Source organism: Ammodytes marinus, assembly GCF_949987685.1.
Source record: "Ammodytes marinus genome assembly, chromosome: 5".
Lineage (NCBI taxonomy): Eukaryota > Metazoa > Chordata > Actinopteri > Uranoscopiformes > Ammodytidae > Ammodytes > Ammodytes marinus.
In genome coordinates, this window is record NC_137234.1 from 7,762,531 (window position 1) to 7,783,640 (window position 21,110).

Here is a 21,110-nt window from a genome sequence, read left to right on the forward strand (position 1 = left end):
AGTGGCTCACATTACCCCATTCTTCCCTATATTTAATGCCAAAGCTTATGTCACCACAACTCAGATCAACACAGTATGCACGGCATCTGCAAAAAGTTGGAAGGATGTCGCCGTCTCTCATAAATTCTCCAGAACAAAGCGACAATAAAAAAAGGCACTTAAAAAAGGCATATCTCTGGAGGGGCTCAGGAAGTCGGACAAGCTCAGTGTAAGGGGTCAAAGGTGAACTTACCTTCCAGACTAACAGGAATACGAGGGCTAGGAGTGGAATGAACAGTAAAGAGAGAAGGCTTCGCTCCACTATCTCGGTCAGCGCAGTCTGTTCATGATCTGGGACAAAAAACAAACAAAACAAAAACATTATTTAAATTTTTAGGAACAAAATCATGATTCAGATGATTCACATAAATCCCTACAAAGTCTGTGTTACATCTGCTATTCCAGGACGATAATATATTACATTTGACCCAGGATTATTAGGTTAGTGATTTATGGGAATTATTTTATTGTTGCTTTGAAGGTCTATATTTAAAAAACATTATTCAGTTTTTCTCAGTGTGATTAAGGTTTTGTCAGCTGACAGTGAACAAACACTTGAGCAAATATTCCAGTACACTGCTGATTTTTAATAGGTATTTCAGATTAGCCATTTAAATCACATATGTAGCTTTTACTTACTGTTTTTGTCTATATGCTGTACTTTTTTTTTTTTTTTTAGCATTTTCAAGCTTTATTTAATAGTACAGAGTTGAAATGGGGAGACAGAGAGAGGGGAGATGACCTGCAGTAAAGGTCCACGGGTTGGATTCAAACCCGCGAGTACTGCAACGAAGGCCGGAGCCAATATGGTACGCACTCTATCCACTACGCAACCGGAGCGCCCCTATCTGCTGTACTTTTTATATATATTTGTATATGCTGACATGAGCTTCAAAAGTTAAACTCCAGAGCCCTGTTTCAGGTAGCTGGTTTTGAGGCAACCCAGAGTTTGTTCGCTCTGAGTTAGTGGAAACTCTCGGTTTTCCGTTTCAGGTAGCAGGTTCAGCGCAACCGAGAGTCTGTTACTGCGGCAACATACGCTGTGGCTCTAACCTGCTCGGGAGGTGGTTAGAGCCACCTAACCTGAGTTTGTTACGCTGCAGCTCCGACTGAAGAAAGAGTCACTGTCACAACGCGTCCCTGTACAGTTTAAAGCAAAATCACTCCATAGAAATCTTCATCGGGATGTTTTTATCATGTACTGATGATTTTACGTTTGATCGATCATTTATCTGATCAGTAGCCTTGTTCTCAGCTCTCGTTCGTTCATATATGCGGCCACCTTACACATCGTAAACAGGCTCTACATTCAGATTAATAAACCTATTTGTATTGTATGTATATCATTCTTATTTTTATTAATAGGACAATTTTTAACGTCTGTGCCACTGAACAGATGTCTGTCAGGTTGAAATGTAATTCTGAGGCTGCACGCGATCATTATTGTTCACTTGTGTCATCCCAAAGTCACAAACGAGCTTCGTTAAATAGCCTTACAGTATATGAATATAGAAAGAATATAATACTTTAAACTGTGATCACTTGAGGACAAGGGATCTGGTAATAAATCAATCAAGCTCTACAATGGAAACTGTCATCCGATGTGTCTGACGTTAATGTCTTTCACTCCCCATTTAAAAGAAGCGACAGTCTGTTTACTGCACAGTAGGCCTATTATAGCTTGCCTACATAATACAGCGAATATAAAACACTGTCAACGATGCTGTGCAGCGCAAGCTTAATAGCCTACTTTTGCTGATGCAGATGTGCGTAACTTAATTCTTAAAATAGATTGCTTCTCATACGGAAGTGTAATGATTCTATTGACAAAAAAATTTTCCCCCGTTTTTTTCTGAATGGCCGAGGTGATTAGATCAGAGTTATGAGATAATATCCGCGTTAATTCTTATCCATACCATATACCCATTCGTTAATATTTCTAACTCTAGTGGGAGAAGTTTTTTTTTCTTTCTTTTTTGAGAAGTGGAGAAGTGGGAGGATCAAGCATTTGTTTCTACTGTTTCCATGGTGAATCATGTTATCAGCGATCCATTGACGATGGCTTTTACGCACGCGCTCAACCCAGAGTGAACATGCTCAGAGTTGATTGACCCAACGCTGATCCACTGTTCTGAAACCGAAAACCCAGAGTTGCTCATCAACCCTGCGCTACAGCGCAGGATTAAACTCAGAGTATGTAAAACCAGCTACCTGAAATAGGCCCCTGAAAACGAGATGTTTCTTAGGTCACTGAAAAGTCCATTCTACAGTGGCTTGCGAAAGTATTCATACCCCTTGAGATTTTCCACATTTTGTCACGTTACAACCACACACGTACATTTATTTTATTGGGATTTTATGTGATGAACCAACACACAGTGGCGCATAATTGTGAAGTGTAATGAAAATGAAAGATGGTTTAAAAAAAATGTATTAATAAAAAACTGAAAAGTGTGGCGTGCAAAAGTATTCAGCCCCCTTGAGTCAATACTTTGTAGAACCACCTAACGCTGCAATTACAGCTGCAAGTCTATTGGGGTATGTCTCTACCAGCTTTGTACATCTACAGACTGACATTTTTGTCCATTCGTCTTTGAAAAATAGCTCAAGGTTCAGATTCAGCATCAGATTGGATGGAGAGCGTCTGTAAACAGCAATATTCAAGTCTTTCTTCTTCTTTCAAGGCATTATGAATTGTATTGAGGTCTGGACTTTGACTAACACATGACTATGCTTTGATCTAAAACATGCAATTGTAGATCTGGCTGTATGTTTAGGGTAGTTATCCTGCTGAACCTGTGCCCCAGTCTGAAGTATTTTGCAGACTATAATAGTTTTTTCCCCTGTATTTGGCTCCATCCATCTTCCCATCAACTCTGACCAGCTTCCCTGTCCCTACTGAAGAAAATCACCCCCACAGCATGATTGTGCAGCATGTTTCACGGTGGGGATGGTGTGTTCAGGGTGATGTCCAGTGTTGGTTTCCGCCATTTACATTCAGACCAAAAACTTCAAGTTTGGTCTCTTCTGAATATGCTGTCCCCCCCGCATGGCTTGTGGCAAGGGTTGGAGGAAGGTGCTCTGGTCAGATGAGACCAAACTTAAAGTTTTTGGCCTTAATGCAAAATGTAATATGTGGCGGAAAACTAACACTGCACACCTGAACACACCATCCCTACCGTGAAACATGGTGGTGGCAGCATCATGCTTTGGGGGTCCTGTTATTCAGCAGGGAAGGGGAAGCTGGTTAGAGTTGATGGGAATATGAATGGAGCCAAATACAGGGAAGAAAACTTGTTAGAGTCTGCAAAAGACTTGAGACTGGGGCGGAGGTTCACCTTCAAGGAGGACTACTACACTAAACATACAGCCATAGCTACAATGGAATGGTTTAGATCAGAGCATAATCATGTGTTAGAATGGCCCAGTCAAAGTACAGACCTAAATCCAATTCAGAATATGTGGAAATACTTGAAAATTGCTGTTCACAGATGCTCTCCATACAATCTGATGTTGAATCTGAAGCCTGAGCTATTTTGCAAAGACGAATGGACAAAAATGTCAGTCTGTAGATGTGCAAAGCTGGTAGAGACATACACAAAAAGTCTTGCAGCTGTAATTGCAACAATAGGTAGTTCTACGAAATATTGACTCAGGGGGGCTGAATACTTTTGCACGCCACACTTTTCAGTTTTTTATTCATAAAAAAAATTGAAAACCATGTTTCATTTTCATTCCACTTCACAACGTGTGGTTGTAACGTGACAAAATGTGGAAAATCTCAAGGGGTATGAATACTTTCGCAAGCTACTGTATCTAGCCTATTCTAGCCTATGTGCCATTGAGGTTTTATATACTGTAGTTTGGCCATGATGGGCTTCCATTGTCATATTTACTGTTGTATTATTACAAGCAGGCTGTAGTACAGTGAGACATTTTCTTAGCTTTTCACATTTTCTTGAGCCCATACTTAGTAATATTGTATATGTTTCTATGCAAATAACTTAAAAACACTAACATTCTTTCTGTTTAAACAGACATTTTGAAAAAATGCAGGACTTTACCAGGATCTTGACAAGGCATATAAAATGCCTCGCCTTTTGGCAGCAGAAAAGATAAGACAGTAGACACAATATGTGATAAGGAATTTGCCCTGCAGGGTGCCATAAATTGATTGAAAGCAGCTAAGGAAATGGGCTGACTTCTGCTATAATGTGGCAAAATAAAAACCTGGATGTGTCAAAAGTTATCAATTTGACGCACCAGATGGGCTGGTTTCAATCTGGACACTTGTTAACTCTGAAGTAATGAGGCAGACTTACGTGGTTTGCAGCCTGTTGCACAATCTACACCTTTACTGCTTGGCGTGGGTGATTCTGGAAAGAGAACAGATGGGTTGGTGAGTTAAGGGGTGGAAAAAGTACTCAACTCAACCCCAATATTTCAGTCAAGTCTTAAGTATAAATACTTCTGGTCAAATATTACTCAAATACAAGTGAAAGTTACCAGGTCAAATTTTCCTGAAGTTTAAGTGGAAGTATTAGCTTTAAAATATGCTTAAGTATTCAAAAGACAATTTGTACATTTTTGCTAGAAAAAGGCAACAGATTAACATAGGACCTCGGGTTACAACAAGACAAGGGGATCAAATTGAGAAGTGAAATGACACATATTTCACTCAATTTATGTTATACAATTACATTTGTTCATCCCATAAACCTACAATCATGAGAACATAGAAAGTTGTGTGTGGCCGTTGCATTTTTAGAAAATACAAATGTAATGGCTGACTTCTAAGCTTTGGTTTGCCTGAAAGTATAAGGTAACAAATAAGCTTCCTAGAAATGTAGTGGAGTCAAAAAGTAAAAAAAAAAAGAAAAAATGTCATTGAGATGTAGTGGAGTTAAAGGGGTAGTTCAGGATTTTAGACATAGGGCCTTATTCCCAAGTTAGCCTTGGTGTTCTTTATCAGTGGAGACAGTTTTCAACACATTTAATTCAGTCCTTCTAGTTGCAGAGTGCGCTCGTGCTAAGCTAGCTCACGGCATCGGGGGGATACCTAGCCTGCTACTAAAACAGTCTTACCCACTCCACAGTACACCTGAGGCTAATCAATTATAACGCCAGACTATCGATGTAAATGTCTGTGTTGATAGAATAATTTTAGAAATAAAACCAACCTCGCATCGCATGAATTATCGCATTTTGAGGGACTACTTTCTTAGCAGCAGCGGACTTTTACTTTGCTGTGTAACCGAATCACTACAGCAGAAAGTAAACAGAGCAGCGTGGGACAGAAACTGCACTGCCACCAGTCTACCGTCATTCTGTCCCGGTTCTCTGCTGCAGCTCCAGCGGGGGCTGTCTCTACAGACGCTCTTTCTCTTTCTGCCCTTTGAGCATCCATCTCTCTCAATTCTTCATCAGTGTATTCCGGCTCGTACAGGTACGGTTCGTTGGATACAACAAATTCCTCATGATCGTCTTCAAAAGCAGACGCATTGCTAAGTCCTCCAAACGTGGCCATATCTTGTTTATTGCGTAGGCTAATACAACTCCTTTGTGCACTGTACTCTGCGTCTGTAAGACAGCAGCAGGTAAACAAACTATTATAGAGCCTGTAACCTAGGTATTAGTCCGCCGCTGCCGCAGCCTACAAGGAATAAAGTCCCTCAAAATGCAATATGCGAGGTTGGTTTTATTTCTAAAATTATTCTATCAACACAGACATTTACATCGATAGTCTTGCGTTATAATTGATTAGCCTCAGGTGTACTGTGGAGTGGGTAAGACTGTTTTAGTAGCAGGCTAGGTATCCCCCCGATGCCGTGAGCTAGCTTAGCACGAGCGCACTCTGCAACTAGAAGGACTGAATTAAATGTGTTGAAAACTGTCTCCGCTGATAAAGAACACCAAGGCTAACTTGGGAATAAGGCCCTATGTCTAAAATCCTGAACTACCCCTTTAAAGTCATACGTTTCCAAAAAAGCAGATACTCAAAACATTTACTTCAGGTTAGAACTCAAGTAAATCTACGTTGTTACTGTCCACCACTGACACAGAGGAATCAAGCAAAAATGAGGGATGAAAACTGGGTTGGAGTTGGAGAGTAAGTGCCATTTCTCTCAACACCCCCCGTCCCCTCTCACACACACATAAAAGGTCTGATCCAACCACTCTGGCAAAGAAAAGCAAAGCGCTTGGGAAGATTGGAAGATTGCTCTGTAATCAACACGTATACAATTGGGTTTTGACCCTTTTCTTCCTATTCACATCGCGCTGCCTGGGGACATCTTCCCTCAGTCCTGTGACTCAGCCAAGTCTCAGTGGGCCATCAAAGCACTGAGAAAGTTTTTGAGTTTTTATCTCGCAATGTTCTTGTGAAGACATAATGGTTCCTGGATTAAAAGCTTCTCAAAAACAGCCACAGGAGATCTGTCCTAAATAGAGCCTGTTCACAATAGTCCAAAGAGGATGGCAGAAGTGAACTGGTGACTGGAATGTTACTGGTTTGAATTTGTAGACTGGCCTTGGAAAATGTGTGTGGAAAGCGTGACCTACATCGTCAACGACAGCTAAGGTTTTCTACAGTAAATGCTGTAAAATTCGGTTAAACCGAGACTTAAAACATATATTATCTCATTTATACTGGCATTATCAGGCTATGAGGATAGTTTGGATACATTTGTTGAAGTTTTGATACGTCCACATTTGATATCTCACAGCTGCAGCCCAAAAATTGTGGTAGTGCATAGAAATTTGATTGTGGTTCCCAAAGCATAACAAAACAAAAATAAAGAAAAACAGTCATGAATTTATGTGAAACTATTATGTGGTGAATAATTGAAAGACCTAGATCCACCTTACATTTGGAGCTACTGCTGGTAATAATTAAAAAAATTTAATTAAATTCTTAGCATTATCAAAGGTTTAATTGTGTGGTTGGCAAAAATGAATGTTTTTTTCACCTGGCAGAGTCATAAACCAACTTCTTTCCAAACTGATATTTACTAAATTATCAAACTAAATATCAGGCCGACATGAACACTGAACCCCACTATCAGATATGAGAAAAGTATTTTCAGAAGATAAGCACATTGCCTTTGTGGATTCCGTGATGTTTTGAGCAGGGACATTATCATATACAATTTATGGGAAAAAAATAGACCAGTTTTATTACAAATGGATCCCCGTTCCACTTACTGAAATAATAATAATACACTGTTTGCCAAATCAAACGTTGGGTTGGACGTCTTGACCGAAACCCAAACTCTGAGAGTGAAATCCAAAACATTAACTTTGTCCAGAAAAAACTGGACTGACCGTTTGATCTTCCCCCAGACTTGCTGTTTTATTGGAGAGTCCATTGGCTTGAAGCATTGCACACCAGATGGTGCTCAGCGTGTTGTGGGGGCCTTTTCAAATGCCTGAGATGTGTCAGTTCAAATTTATGTTTGGGTAGTAGCTTCTCTCCACACGAGGCAAAGAATCAAAGCTGTGTCATATTATCACGTTTCACTGTATGTTTGTTTTTGGTCTTTCTGGGGCCATATGCTAGGAAAACAAACTTCCACCCAGTTTATGGCCGATTTGCAAAGAACTTCCACTCATTTGGGACAGCTGGAACCAACACTTTTGCTTGTTGATAACCTGAACAACGAACAACTAACGACCTAAACAGCATTAGTCCCGGGTGTGACTAGAGACTCCCTAAGTAAGAGAAAAAAACACCACGTCCACCTTTCTTAAAATCAGTGTTCAAAAACCCCAGTCAAATTTCTCTCCCATTATGATTCAGTCATTACCAACCTACCTTAGCACTACCTCCACCTGTGATAAGCACACCCCCAGATACTCGGCAGTTAGATTCAGGGACAATCAGAGCTGACTGGGCTTTTTGGAGGGGCTTAAAGAGACAGGCTTTAATACGAAGTGTTTCAGACTGACAATACAGACTCTTAACAAGCACAATGATCAAGGGGTGCTCCGGTGGGGTAGTGGATAGAGCGCGTACCATATTGGCTCCGGCCTTCGTTGCAGTGGTCGCTGGTTCGAATCCGACCCGTGGACCTTTACTGCATGTCATCCCCCCTCTCTCTCTGTCTCCCCATTTCACTCTGTACTATCAATAAAGCTTGAAAATGCCAAAAAAATATCTTAAAAAAAAAAGAAAAAAAAGCACAACGATCAAACCACATATAGGCTACAGTAAATACCAATTCCAGTAAATATTCACCTCTTAAATATTCTTCTGTTGTTACTGTATGTGTTGTGGTGGGACAAGGAGGAGGATCACAATCATCCGAATCTTCTCTACTCTGTGCCGCTATAAGGAAGTCTTTGACAAAGTCGAAATATCGCTCCGTTTGCCACCTCTCTTCCCTGTAGTGGCACTCGAAATCATACATGATCGGCTCCTGCAGGGGCACAAAAAAATAATTTAAATTCATTTAAATTGTGCTGCTGCAAAAGGATTAACTCTCTGACTCACTGAAACAATGACTATTCTTATGGACAGATGTGAACTGATAATGAGATTTTGTTGGGAAGCAGGTGGGATAAACTGCACTCATCTTGCGAAAAACATGCTAACCTTGTGTGTATTACAATTACATAAGGCAACGTTAGAATTTGTCCGTTATGCTCACTTTTTAACCTTTGTATATCTATATCTAGCTTGTAGAAAGTGTTCATGTTGCAAGTACAAGGATTTAAAGGTGCACTATGCAGTTTTGAACCAAACTGCCGGCCCTGCTACTGTAAACAACACCTGTGACACAGTAACTTTTAAGGTCACTTTCTAACTTCAAACAGTGTTCCAGGGATACAATTTTCCTGTGAGGAAATTGTGTTTATTCAGTAATCAGAATATACCTCAGAACATGTTCACTTCTCTGACAGACCCAAAGTAACATAGTGCACATTTAAATGACCAATCTCTGCAATTTAGGATGGCAGTATGGCAGTTTATGATTTTTTCTTTATTATTATTTATTTATTAATATTCATTATCATTTTAAATATTTTAATATAGGCTGCAAAACTCTACAAACATACTTTAAAGCTGCAGCAATGGACATGTTATTAGAGATTAGTCATGTTCAATTCCTTCAACAGTAATGACTCGCTTCCATCTGTTATTGGACACTTTAAGCAGATTTATGGTAAGACCACAGATGAGATGATGACAAGTTAGACTTACCACAGACCCCAAGTTGAGCCGCAGTTCTTGGAGCATTTGGATGAATATGCTAATATCTTTTCTGTTGGATGAAATGTTTCCAAACTTATCAGCTAAATCTTGTAAACTCTCCTCCAAGTAGAAGACATTTAATTTTACCCAACACATCACACCCTGGAAAAAAGAGCAGAGATATGACACAAAATGAGCAATAGCGAGCGCTGTATGATATTTAAATACATAGCACTCCCTCTCTCTCTCTCTCTCTCTCTCTCTCTCTCTCTCTCTCTCTCTCTCTCTCTTTCTCTCTCTCTCTGGGGAGCATATCCCACCAAAAATGAAATACAATGAAACTCTAGTCAGGTATTAAAGGCTGAACTTGGCAGATGACACAATATTTACGCAATACAAAATATAAAAGGCCAGCCAAAGTTTGTCTTGAAGGTGTAGTTGAAGAAAAGGTTACCAAAGTCAATTAAATCCTTCCTGGATTTCTGAGTAATGCATAATGAGATCCGCTCATATAAAAAAATACAAAAGTGTCTTTGTGAAGAAAACTTGAAGTATGGATACGCTAAATTTCACATAAATCCGGGATTAGATTTTAAGTAATGCTGGTCACATGCCAACCAAACAAGGCTTTGCCATTTCTTGGGATTGTTTAATGCTAAGCTGTTTATCGTTATCATATAATGATCTTACCTCTTCTCTTGGAACGTAATGTACAGGAATTTTGTAATCTTTAGGAATATTTTGTCTCTGTAAAAAGAAAAAAAGGACAAAAGCATTCATTGTACAGTAGGGATAGAGCATGAATACCACAACATAACTAGACTCAGGCTTTGGTGCCACATTTTTGCATATACGTTAATAAGTTACTAATAATTACAGTGTTTGGTCCTTACCAAAACAGAGAGTCTCAAGATGTCATCGGTCACTGGGTTGACGTCAATTCTTCTTGAATGTACCCCAAGCGTGATGAACAGCAGTAAATGGACACAAATGCGTATCCAAATCTAAAGGTCAAAAGAAGAAAACACAACACATTTAGACAATTAGTCAAATATCTTAATAAGTTCCAATTAAAACAACATATGAAATAAGAGTATGTTATCAGTCTATAGATACACTCATTGCACAGTATGTTAAAAAGGGTGGCGGGGTCACTGAATTAGGAGTTCATCTTCACAACAATGGCACAAAGAATCACAGAAAGAACAGACTAGAGGAGATATGCATGTGACGCAAATTCAATTTGTCAATGTAGCCACACCTTCCTAAACCATACATTTACAGACAGACAGTGTACATTACATGCAGTTCTTTCTCTTACACACGTAGGCAATTGACAATGAGACGCTGTGATTTTACAGCAACTTAAGAGGTGAAGCTGGCAATAAAAAAAAGAAAGTTGAGTAGTGTAGGCTCCTGTTCACTGGGTTATTGCCTACGATGAGGACACTCCGCTGTGTTTCAAGGACAAGGGCACCCATTGTCAAAGATATAGCACCTGCATTGCAAAGATTAGGTGAATGAATTACTAGGATTGTCTAGGGGTTTGGACATGCCCTGAGACGTAGGTCTTGTCAGGATTAATGAATGGAAGTTTACATAGTAGCGGTTAAGAGACAATGGCCCCTTTTTTCACTAGACATTTTGACTTATCACAGCAGATAAAAAGCTAACATAATACTAATAACAGCAATAGTAGCTAGTTTCCATTCAAGTGTCCTGGTAAGAAAGTGATATGGTCTGGTATTGTGCATGCTGTGCCCTGAAAATAAATCATCTTAAAACGATATTCCGCTATAATTTATTTTACTTTTTCCACGTGTGTCACATTGTTTCCTGTGTGAATGGCAGGTCAGATTTACACCAGAAATTTTAATTTTGGCAACAAGTAGCGCTAAATGCTTTTCTGGACTCGGTCCTGCTCAGATTTTGGGGTTTGTCGTCTTTATTCATTATTTATTTAATTGTTTTATTAATATATTTTTTGTCTGGTACTTTTTTTTGAGGGTTTAATAGTACTAGTTCCTTTCTTTGGGTTAGGGTTTCTTTGTAGTTTAATAATTAAGACCTACGGTGAGCAATTGTGCTGCATGTCAGCAGTCTCCAGTTGCTGACATGCAACATGCTCTCAGCCAACTTTTGGTGCCTTGGGAAAAGGTAGACTTAGGTTAACTGACTGTCATGTTAACTTGAGATTGTCATATTGTTTAGCTTGAGAGAAGATTAGATACAACCATTTCCGACAGATAGATTTAATTTCAAAAGCAGAGGATATTTTTCATTTGGAATGTCACAATCTGAATGTTCAGTTCTAAATAGTGTGATTCATGTTGTTCCAACCCAACAGTTAACTGATTGAAATTTAAACTTGAAACTGCAAAATAGTGCTTTGCCTGTGCCTGTTAGCATCTGTCTGAGTAGCTGATATATTAATTACATTTCATACAAGGTTGTGCTTATTACATCTGCCTTGCCGTTATGAATTTAAACAAGCTGCTCAGAGGCATATTGTTGTTGGTCTTCTACATGACTGTGGCAGTATGAAGCAGGACGATTTATACTAAAGTTAAAGTCTGTGCAGTTAAAACTGACAAACACATTTTGACATACAACGTTTTTCGTACCTTATTATTCATGATAGAGAGGGTTCTCTTTGGAAAAGAAATATTTTTTGAATAGTAAAAAGATGCTTAAGATTAAGGGTTTTGCAGATATGAATTAAGCCTTTAAATGTATCCTGACCACAAGTTGCCCCACGGAGCAACATTTTTACAAGTTGATCCCTGTTCTGATTGTATCATACACCTGCAGGAGGACAGTAATTGTACAAGCACTTGGGAAAGCACGTACACAAAATCTACAAATACGTTTGTTTTCACAGGGCGCCTTGAAGATGCCTTTTAGGAAATGGTGGCATGGTACCTGGTTTTCTAGAAGGCCTTTGATCTGTCTCTCCCTTTTAAGTATTTAACTGCTTAATGTAGCTGAATTGGCTTAGCGTACTTTAACAGCTGCCATTCAAATCATTAAGTAGACCACCGACCTCTCCTCTGTCCAATTTTTTTGTTGTTGCATTTTTCCATTTTTCATGCTTTTATTGACAGTGCTGAGAGACAGATGGAATGGGGTAGAGAGGGGAATGACATGAGGAGAATGGCCACGGCCCGATTCAAACCCTGGTCTGCTGCGATGAGGTCTAAGCCTTTGTCGGGGGGAGCTCTTACCACCATACCACAGGAGTGCTCCCCTCTGTGCCAATCTGACCATATTATGCAATAGACCCGCAAATGTTCCTCTAAATAAAGATTGAGGCCAGCCGGAGCCCAACCCAAAACAATTCAGCAAACATTGAAAGTGAACCACTTCTGTTCACTCATTGAAAGTGAACCACTTTTGTGAATAAAGCCGAGTGTTTCACAAATGGGGACTTAGTGCGAGGGATAAAAAGATCATAGTGAGCTGATCCATGTCTAATCTTCAGCGCATTAACCAGTACAACAGGATTCTGTTCTTTGGTTTATTTAATCAGGGATTTCCTGACTCATACGTGAGCCTTTGCCGAAACATGTTGCTTCTCATATACAATTACACACATTCATGATTCATGTTATCATGCATAGTTATCATCCTACAATTGTATTGTTCACATTTACAGCATTCTATAAATATTATATATATACAGTATATATGGATCTCCATGGCAGATTTCACCGCCCGTTTCCTCCTGTTCGTAGGCCTACAGTACATATTTGTCAAACACAGTCACAACAGGAAGAGAACTGAACAATGATCTATCACCAGCAGGAAAAGGTCGAAAGGAAAAAGCGCAATGTATGGGCAGATGGGATGTAATTCAATTCTGTCTAGCTTTTACAGCTCTCTAAAGCATGTAAGTGGAAGACAAGGATGATAAGCATAACAAGCAAGGTTTTAGGAGAGCTTAGAGAATTGCTGATTGTGTACACAAATGTAAAATACTTCAGTTATGTCACAACCTCTGTAGCCCGTGGACCACATGTGTACAGGATAATACAAGTCTAGACATTATACAGTACATAAGGTCAGGGATTTTGCAAATACAAGTTGTTCAGCAAAGCAGAGCCGCATGTTTGCCTCCACAATCAACAAGAACAAATCCTATTATATTTTAAAGACTTCCAAGGTAATAATGTACATCATGCAAATGTCAGACCAAATTAACAATAGCATCATTGTTTTCATAAAAAACTAAAAGATTACTTAAAGCTTTTGTGCGTTACTTTTTCATATAAATTAATTTTGGTTACATTCAAAATATCGCCAAACGAGTTGACAAAAAAATCGATTGAGCCTATTAGCTTCACAAAACTCTATGTATTTCTCACAAACTTGTGTCGCCCCTGACACTGGAACAGGAGCTCAAAAAAACATGTTGATTTGCCGACAATGTTTTTGTAATTATTCAGAATTCCCCCTAGGTTGATATCGCACTATAGCTTTAAGAACCAAATTCACAATCTAAAATTATATCCAAGCTCATTGGCGCTTCCTTTGTAATATTACACCCAAGCACGTAGTCTTTATAAAATCCCTACCTTCCACACATGAACTGAATGAATAAGTAAACCAGCACATTGACCTGTTTTTTCTCTTTTGTTTGGTGCAATCTGACTGTCTTAGCAGGGACTGTGCAACAGATGCAGAAAAGCTGCGTTGCCAAAATGATTCCATGTGGGTTGTCCATGTAATCTGACACAGATCTTCCTATAACTCTGGATTATGTGTCTCTCTAGAAACTTTGTTTGAGTCTCAAGGGGTTGCATTTAGGATTACATTTGGAAAAGGCCACCAGATAATACCCCTTTTAACATTTTAATTCAATGAAGAGGAAAAAAGGTGATTTCACAGAATCAACGGACTGCAGTGTGTAGCTCCACCCTTTTGGGACAGCTTGGTAACCCAACAAAAGGGTGACAAACCTAGCACTGTTCGCTTATTTTGGTACGATTGCCAACTTTTGACAGTGAAAATGCTAATACATGCATGCTGAGCTGCACCGAACCAAACTGCACCCGCTCAGTGGAAACGAGGCTTAAGAACTTCAAAAATGCTTTCACTAATCTTGATCCAATGAATGGCAATCTTACTCAAGACTCCTTGAAACTACCCTTTTCATTAGGTGGTGGCCACTGCACTAATGCCTTCATGTCAAACTAAAAACCATATCGAAAAATAAATAATTGAAAATAAAAGAGGCCTGTTTGGTTTGTACAGAAAGGGTCATGAACTGCTGCTCAGACAGTCTTTGTTTTGCAGAATGCCACTCCCAATTAGATCTACAGTATTTAAAGTGCGAGCTTGGCATTGCGTTACACATGTTGTTCCCACATTGTCATGCAATTGTCTTCATTGTCAATCCATTTCAGTTTGAAGAAACATTGTTTCAACAACACCACACTCACAATTGTTTAGAGAAAATCATCCAGCAAAGGGGATAAATGGTTCTGAACACATCTGCACTCATCATGTTTTAAACAGAGAAGCCGTAAACCACTATTCCATTTTTAAAAGTCATCCCTGTGCCTTTAATGTGAGGGCCAAGTACACACAGCAGTATACACAGCAGGATTAGATGCAGGCTTAAATGTTGTGTGGGTGATGACAGCGACATTGGCAGCCTTTCTCCAGGTTCTTAGTGAAACAGATGTCTCAACTCGTTAAACAAGGCGGCAGAACGCTGCTAAAGTTTAAGGAGCTTTCAAATTTGAAGGACAGGCCTAAGGTTAAAATTTCAGCTCTGGATGCTGACAGTTGTGAGGTGGCTCTCTCCAAAATACTTGGGAACAGATGTTGATACAAATTATGTGAGAAAATGGGACTTCATGAACACAGTAACTGTTTTGTTTTTAATGGTAGTACTGATCTGAACTTCTTGTGTTTAGACCTTAACTTCTATTCTCGACCTCTGCACTACTGGTGCAGCTTTGCACTCTCCAAAAGCATCTTAGTTTTCACTCGTATGATACTACAAGAGGCCTGACTTAAAATGGATGAGAGGAGATGTTATGTAGGCCTACAGCCCTTTTGCAGATGCCAAAAAAGTTATATATATTAAAATTAAAATGTTGTCAAATTAAACCAACTCAAACATGTCAGAATGTAACATCTACATTGAACAAGTCAGTACAATTTGAGTATGTGATTGATGATGAGAAGTAAATGTCTACCATCAAAGTATAATCAATTGTTTCTTCGTCCCAAGGCAGACCTTTCCACCAGATTTTATGGAAATCCATTTATATATTTCTTAAAATGTTGACATATATAATTTTTTTTACTGGAGGTTCAAAGAAGACCTCCAACCAAGGATTTCATACAAAAACTTCTGCAGACTCAGCAGATCATATAGCAGACTTTTGATTATGGCAATATTGTCGGTCTAGACTCTAGACGGTTTTGGTTGTACAACTTTATTCTACCTTGTAAGATTTCATGTTTACGGCTACCATACTGACGTGTGCTGCAGGGCTGTCACAAACATACATGCAGACTTCATGCACATAGAGTCAGTGGGTTAGCTAGCTGCTTTACCATATATACAACTGGTTGTCTGTCTATTGCAAATAAACAAAAGATGATCAAGTGGCAAACAATGTTCTGAGTACTGTGCTATTTTATAATTGGAATATCAAGAGGAAGTTGGCAATAAAGAAACACAGCAAACTCTTCAGGTTAGCATTATACAAGAACCTGAAGGCTTCCAGGCCTGTTAAAAAATCAATACATTTCAATTACAATCATAAATAAAAAAAATAGGTAATTACACATTAATAGAACACCCTAACTCTCCCCCTACCAATGAGAATTAAATACATATGAATCGTAAGGCCTGGAACACACATCCTACATCTACATCTGTTACTGCTGCCTCTCTCGCGCGGTTTTTTGGGCACCAATGTAATGTCTCAAATGTAACGTTAAAAAGAAAGTAGGTCCAACTTGTGAAAGTCTTGTTTGTGCAAATGTGTAAAAACAACTTTATGTAGCATCAAATAATTTACGGGGATGACAACTCGATGCAAAAATTATAAATCTTCTTATCATCTGATTTGTTTCATTTGTACCAAAGTGCAACCATGCTGATAATAAAACAAGGGTGGAATTATGTTCTTAACTTACACACTATGGAAAAAGCAATATTTCTGACATTCATTGACAACCCCCCTGGTGTGGTTTTTCTGTGATCACGGTTCAACAAAAACATTTACATCTTGTTAATGTTGGCGTTTTACCGCTATGGCCCAGTTTCGCAGACATGGATAACGCCTATAGTCCTGGACTAGTTTGTATTTTCAATAGAAAATCTCCATTCAAAATTACCTTTAGTCAAGGACTAGGCTCAATCCATGTCTACGTTTGTTTTATGGCAGGTTATTTCAGAGTTGTTATTTATGTCCAATGCATGCAGTTGTTTGATTGCTCAAGCATGACATTCAATAAAATCATGAAAACCATGCGATGGACGTTTCTAAAACTGAATCTATAAGTTAGTAACTGCACCCTTTGTTATCATTAAGTACAGTTGTAGCTGTTTAATCCTTGTTTACTAAAATAAATGAAAGTTACAGCGCTTAGAGAAATTATTTTTGTCTGAATGTTATACTCTAAATCTTCAGAAAGGACATTGCCCAAAGTTGAGTTTTTGTAACTAATCTTTGATTAATGTTATATATCACAGTTCTTGTGTTATATGTCAATTGATAAAGTCTAACTAAAATATATAAAGCTGTTATTATTTTCATAAATCTATTTACAAATAGGGGAAGGTGGGGTGATTTGTGCAACTTTTTACTCAAAGTGATTTTAAAGTGAGGCCTTGACAGTTATGTCTCCAACTCAAATATGTACATATATTTCAGGATGTTGTGCATCCCTGGCAATACAAACTTTGGATCTGGAATAAACTGTTTAAGAAATATAGCTTTCGGAAAAAAAGTTGTCTTGTCGCACAAATCACCCCACTACGTGGGGTGATTTGTGCGTCATTGTGTCACAATGACAAAGTCACCATCATCATCTTTCTGGCCATCTGAACTCTCATCAGTGGTGTCGTTAAGTGGAATTGAGATGTCACTCTCTTCTGAGCTACTGTAGACAATCACTTTCTTTTGGTGACCAGCGTATACAGCCATGCCACTGGCACAACTCTCAGAAATGTACTTTGCACTAGTTGCTCCGTGCTTGTGGAACCAACTGCCACCTGACAAATGTGATTCCCCCTACATTTCTGCCTTTAAATCAAGGCTCAAAACCCATATGTACACCCTGGTGTTTCCTCCCCATTAACCTCTGCACTACTTACTTACCTCTGCACTACTATCTGTGTTTATGTGGATGTATGGGCTTTACGTCTTTTATTTTGGTTATTGTTATTTTACCTTCATTGTTTACCTACTGAATGCACTATGTACAGCACTTTGGACAGTGCAAACTGTCATAAATGTGCTTTTATAAATACATTTTACTTACTTACTTACTTATAACTCACCCAGGCCCTTGCGCACAAATCACCCCATCCCCAGAATTTTGGATAATAGGCATGATGCAGCAATTTAGGGTTGACATTGTGCTAATTATATAGACTCAAAGTGTAGCATACCAAAGCACTAAAACATGTGTCAAATGTTTTCAAACGTGTCTATAATTGTTCAGACACAATAATCAAAAAACCTTGATCATGGAAATTTTACTTTGAAAGGCAAAACACAGTTTTTTGAGCTTAAATGTGCTTATATCTTATTCCTTGTGTCTCCCTTCTTTACAAGATGAGTCAAATGGATGGCTCTTCTTAAATATGTGGTCACATTTCCAATTTCTTCCACGGTTTTCTAGAAACAATGGGTTTTGCAACTTCCAAAATGCACAAATCACCCCACCTTCCCCTACAAATATTTCCTCAGGTTCAAATCATTTTCACATAATGCTTGCAACATCATTATTGTAGCCTGTGATGCAGTAACCAGAAGCATACGCAACAAAATCTTATAAAAGCAAGATGTAAAATGGAGAACAAATTCCTGTCTAACGGGAGATATCTTATTACATCAAGGAATTAGAAAAAGTTAAAACATAGTTACATAACACAAGTGTAAAAACATACACATCTTGTTTCTACAAGTTCCAAACTTGCTCATGGACTCCCAACATATACACTGTGTACCAAACAAATCAATAAACAAGGCTCAATGGGTTCAAATTGTCTTCAACACCGCGATTTGTATTTTTTATTTTTGTATCCTTATATTTTTCTCCACGGTTTGGCCTTTTTCTGGACATGCAAACATCACAACCGGAACCTTTCTCGCATTGGAAATTGTTGTTTAAATCTACTGAACATGCACCAACCTAGCTCAAGAAGACGCTCAAAGGCACATGCTCACAAAGTTGTTTGACATGCATTATTGCCACCTACTGGCCTGGCATGATAACGTCAACTTCTTGACACCGCCATATGTACAGGAATTCTTCTACAAACGGATGGGGGGGAAATTGATTATATTTTAAATATCCTTGTACGTGCGTAGACTCAGTGACCTTACGAGAATGACGTCACAGCTTCTCTGCCTGAAAATTAAATTATTTTCTGTGCTGGAAAGGGTCCCTATTTCTATTAGGACCACTGAAAAAGTCCTACAAAATCTAAAATCTAATCAACCACTTATATTCATACAGTACAGCAGCAGAACCAGCTGGTAATTGAACCAAACAGAGTTGAGTATAGTCAGCTGCAAGCCCTCCAAACTAAAGCCCTCTTGTTCGTCTTTGTCAGGTATGTTATGGCTCTCCAGTCCGAGCAAGCCGGCGCTCTCCCAAATCATATTTATGCCGAGGATGATTACACCCCCCATTTTCCATCACCACTTTGAACCGGGGGCATCATTAGCTGAACAGGCGCTCCAGACCGCCTGCCTCGTGGCCCTCTTAACCACTTAATCTCATAAAAGCGGAACACAGGACCTCGCATGGCATTAGTCCACCATGGCAACATGCAGCCTGTTTTAGACAAAGAGATCACTTTTTTTTATCCTTATCTTGTTGCCGAGATCATTGTTTGTGAATTTTGCCATGTGATATAAGTGTTTCATAATGAGGATTACAACAGGGCAGATGAGATGACAAATGCTGTGGACTTAAATGTACTAGGCCGCTATTGTTGCCCCAGATGTTCTCGAGCTTCTTTCGCTCAATATATCAGTTTGTTTGTGAGGAACTAAATAATACTTCTCATAGAATGATTTTGCATAGTGTATCATAAGATAAACTTCTAGTGTTCCCACACTAATCCCAGCTTCAATCGTACGCCCTGACTAATTAAATGTTTATAATACTCAAAGCTTATCTATGTATTAATATAATATGTGTAATTATATTGTTGAATATATCAGTCAGTGCTTTGTAAGACTGGGACAATATTTTCCATTCCCAAAAGCTGTTTACTGACTGGATATTTTGTTGTGTTTTTTCCCACCCACTTTGTCAAGAAATGGAGATTCACAGGCCAACAGGTAGGACCCTAAGTCACATTCAAATGTCAATATGTAACGTCTTGATAATTAAACTGCACAAAAAAGGTTCCTCAATATGCAGGAAGAAGCTTTTGCCTGAATAAAACCACAAAGATTAGTTGTATTCATCATCAAAATGCCCTGTTGAAACTTTAGTGTTGAGCTTACAATGAGTAGTAATCAGTTGTGGAAGCAAGATCATAGTAAGCACCAAATCCTTTACCTTGATTATGTATTAAAACATGATTCATAAATGCACTCTCCTACCATTGAAACAGTACAACAAAGAGGCTAAAAATACAATGTCAGGACGTAGTATCAGTTTGCAGGCACCAACAGCTCACTTACTTCATGTGTAAATCAAATCAGCATCTTAGATCATAGAGTGTGCTGCTCTCTGCTGCTGAGGTGTCTCAGCTGCTACTGGCACTAACTAAATACACTTCAAAGTGATATAGAGGATCCAGACCATTAAGATGATTCATAGAGAGAAGCTTAAGAGGCACTTCTTAGCTGTAATAACTTAAGAGAAACGTAACACAGGATGTTCTGTCTGCCTGCCTTTCTAGTTCCTAGGAAATTTGACCTGAGGAAGGAAAATAATATTTTTATAAAATTAGTTTTTGCTTTGGTTCTTGTTTGCTGTTAGAGGTCATTTAAGAATCATGAGACTGTTTCATGAAAACATTTAAAAGTTCCTTGAAGTCAGTTAAATTAATGCCAAAAAAAAATATGTTATTTGGGCAACTTATATTAAACACATGCAAAGCCATTCCATGGGAGATGGTGTCGCTAACATATGAGAAAAGCTACGCAGGTCTGAAGCAATGTATTACCTTACCAACAGGATGGACAGACAGAGGAAGAGAACCTGTGTACGCAGAGCTCTAGCTAAAAATACATTTTAAGTGATGTTATCTGGACAACACTTAAATAGCACATTAACGCAACATGAAAACAGATCCATAGATCGTTATCGCAACGTGAAAACAAATAAATTGCTCATTATCACTAGATGAAAATATTTGTTTTTGTGTGTGTGTGTGTGTGTGTGTGTGTGTGTGTGTGTGTGTGTTGTAAGACGAACATATGTTGTCAAGAATAACATTAAACGAAAAAAATTAAAAACTTTTCAAATGTCTAATGAGAACAGACTTCACCGTAGCTTTTTGTGAAAATCAGCACCCCGTTGCGTTAAACGATGGTCTTGAAATGCTAGTGATCTGGAGAATAGTGCAAACACAAACTGAAATGTGGCTGAAGAAACAGAGAGTGGAAAAACAATCCAGAGATGAACAAACACACAGGATTTCTGTGCAGATCAAATGTTGTTA

The 21,110-nt window shown here is 38.7% G+C and overlaps 1 protein-coding gene across 1 annotated transcript in view; it reads right to left on the minus strand.

Annotated features, from left to right (window-relative positions):
- The window catches only part of kitlga (kit ligand a), a 41,703-nt gene that overhangs the window by 7,663 nt on the left and 12,930 nt on the right, over positions 1–21,110 (minus strand). Inside the window, exons 2-7 of the mRNA XM_080028649.1 lie at positions 10,126–10,236; positions 9,923–9,979; positions 9,242–9,394; positions 8,276–8,456; positions 4,362–4,415; positions 233–330 (exon numbers count right to left, since the gene is read on the minus strand). Of these exons, the coding sequence (XP_079884775.1) occupies positions 233–330; positions 4,362–4,415; positions 8,276–8,456; positions 9,242–9,394; positions 9,923–9,979; positions 10,126–10,236 (654 nt within the window). The remainder of the gene's footprint in view (positions 1–232; positions 331–4,361; positions 4,416–8,275; positions 8,457–9,241; positions 9,395–9,922; positions 9,980–10,125; positions 10,237–21,110) is intronic.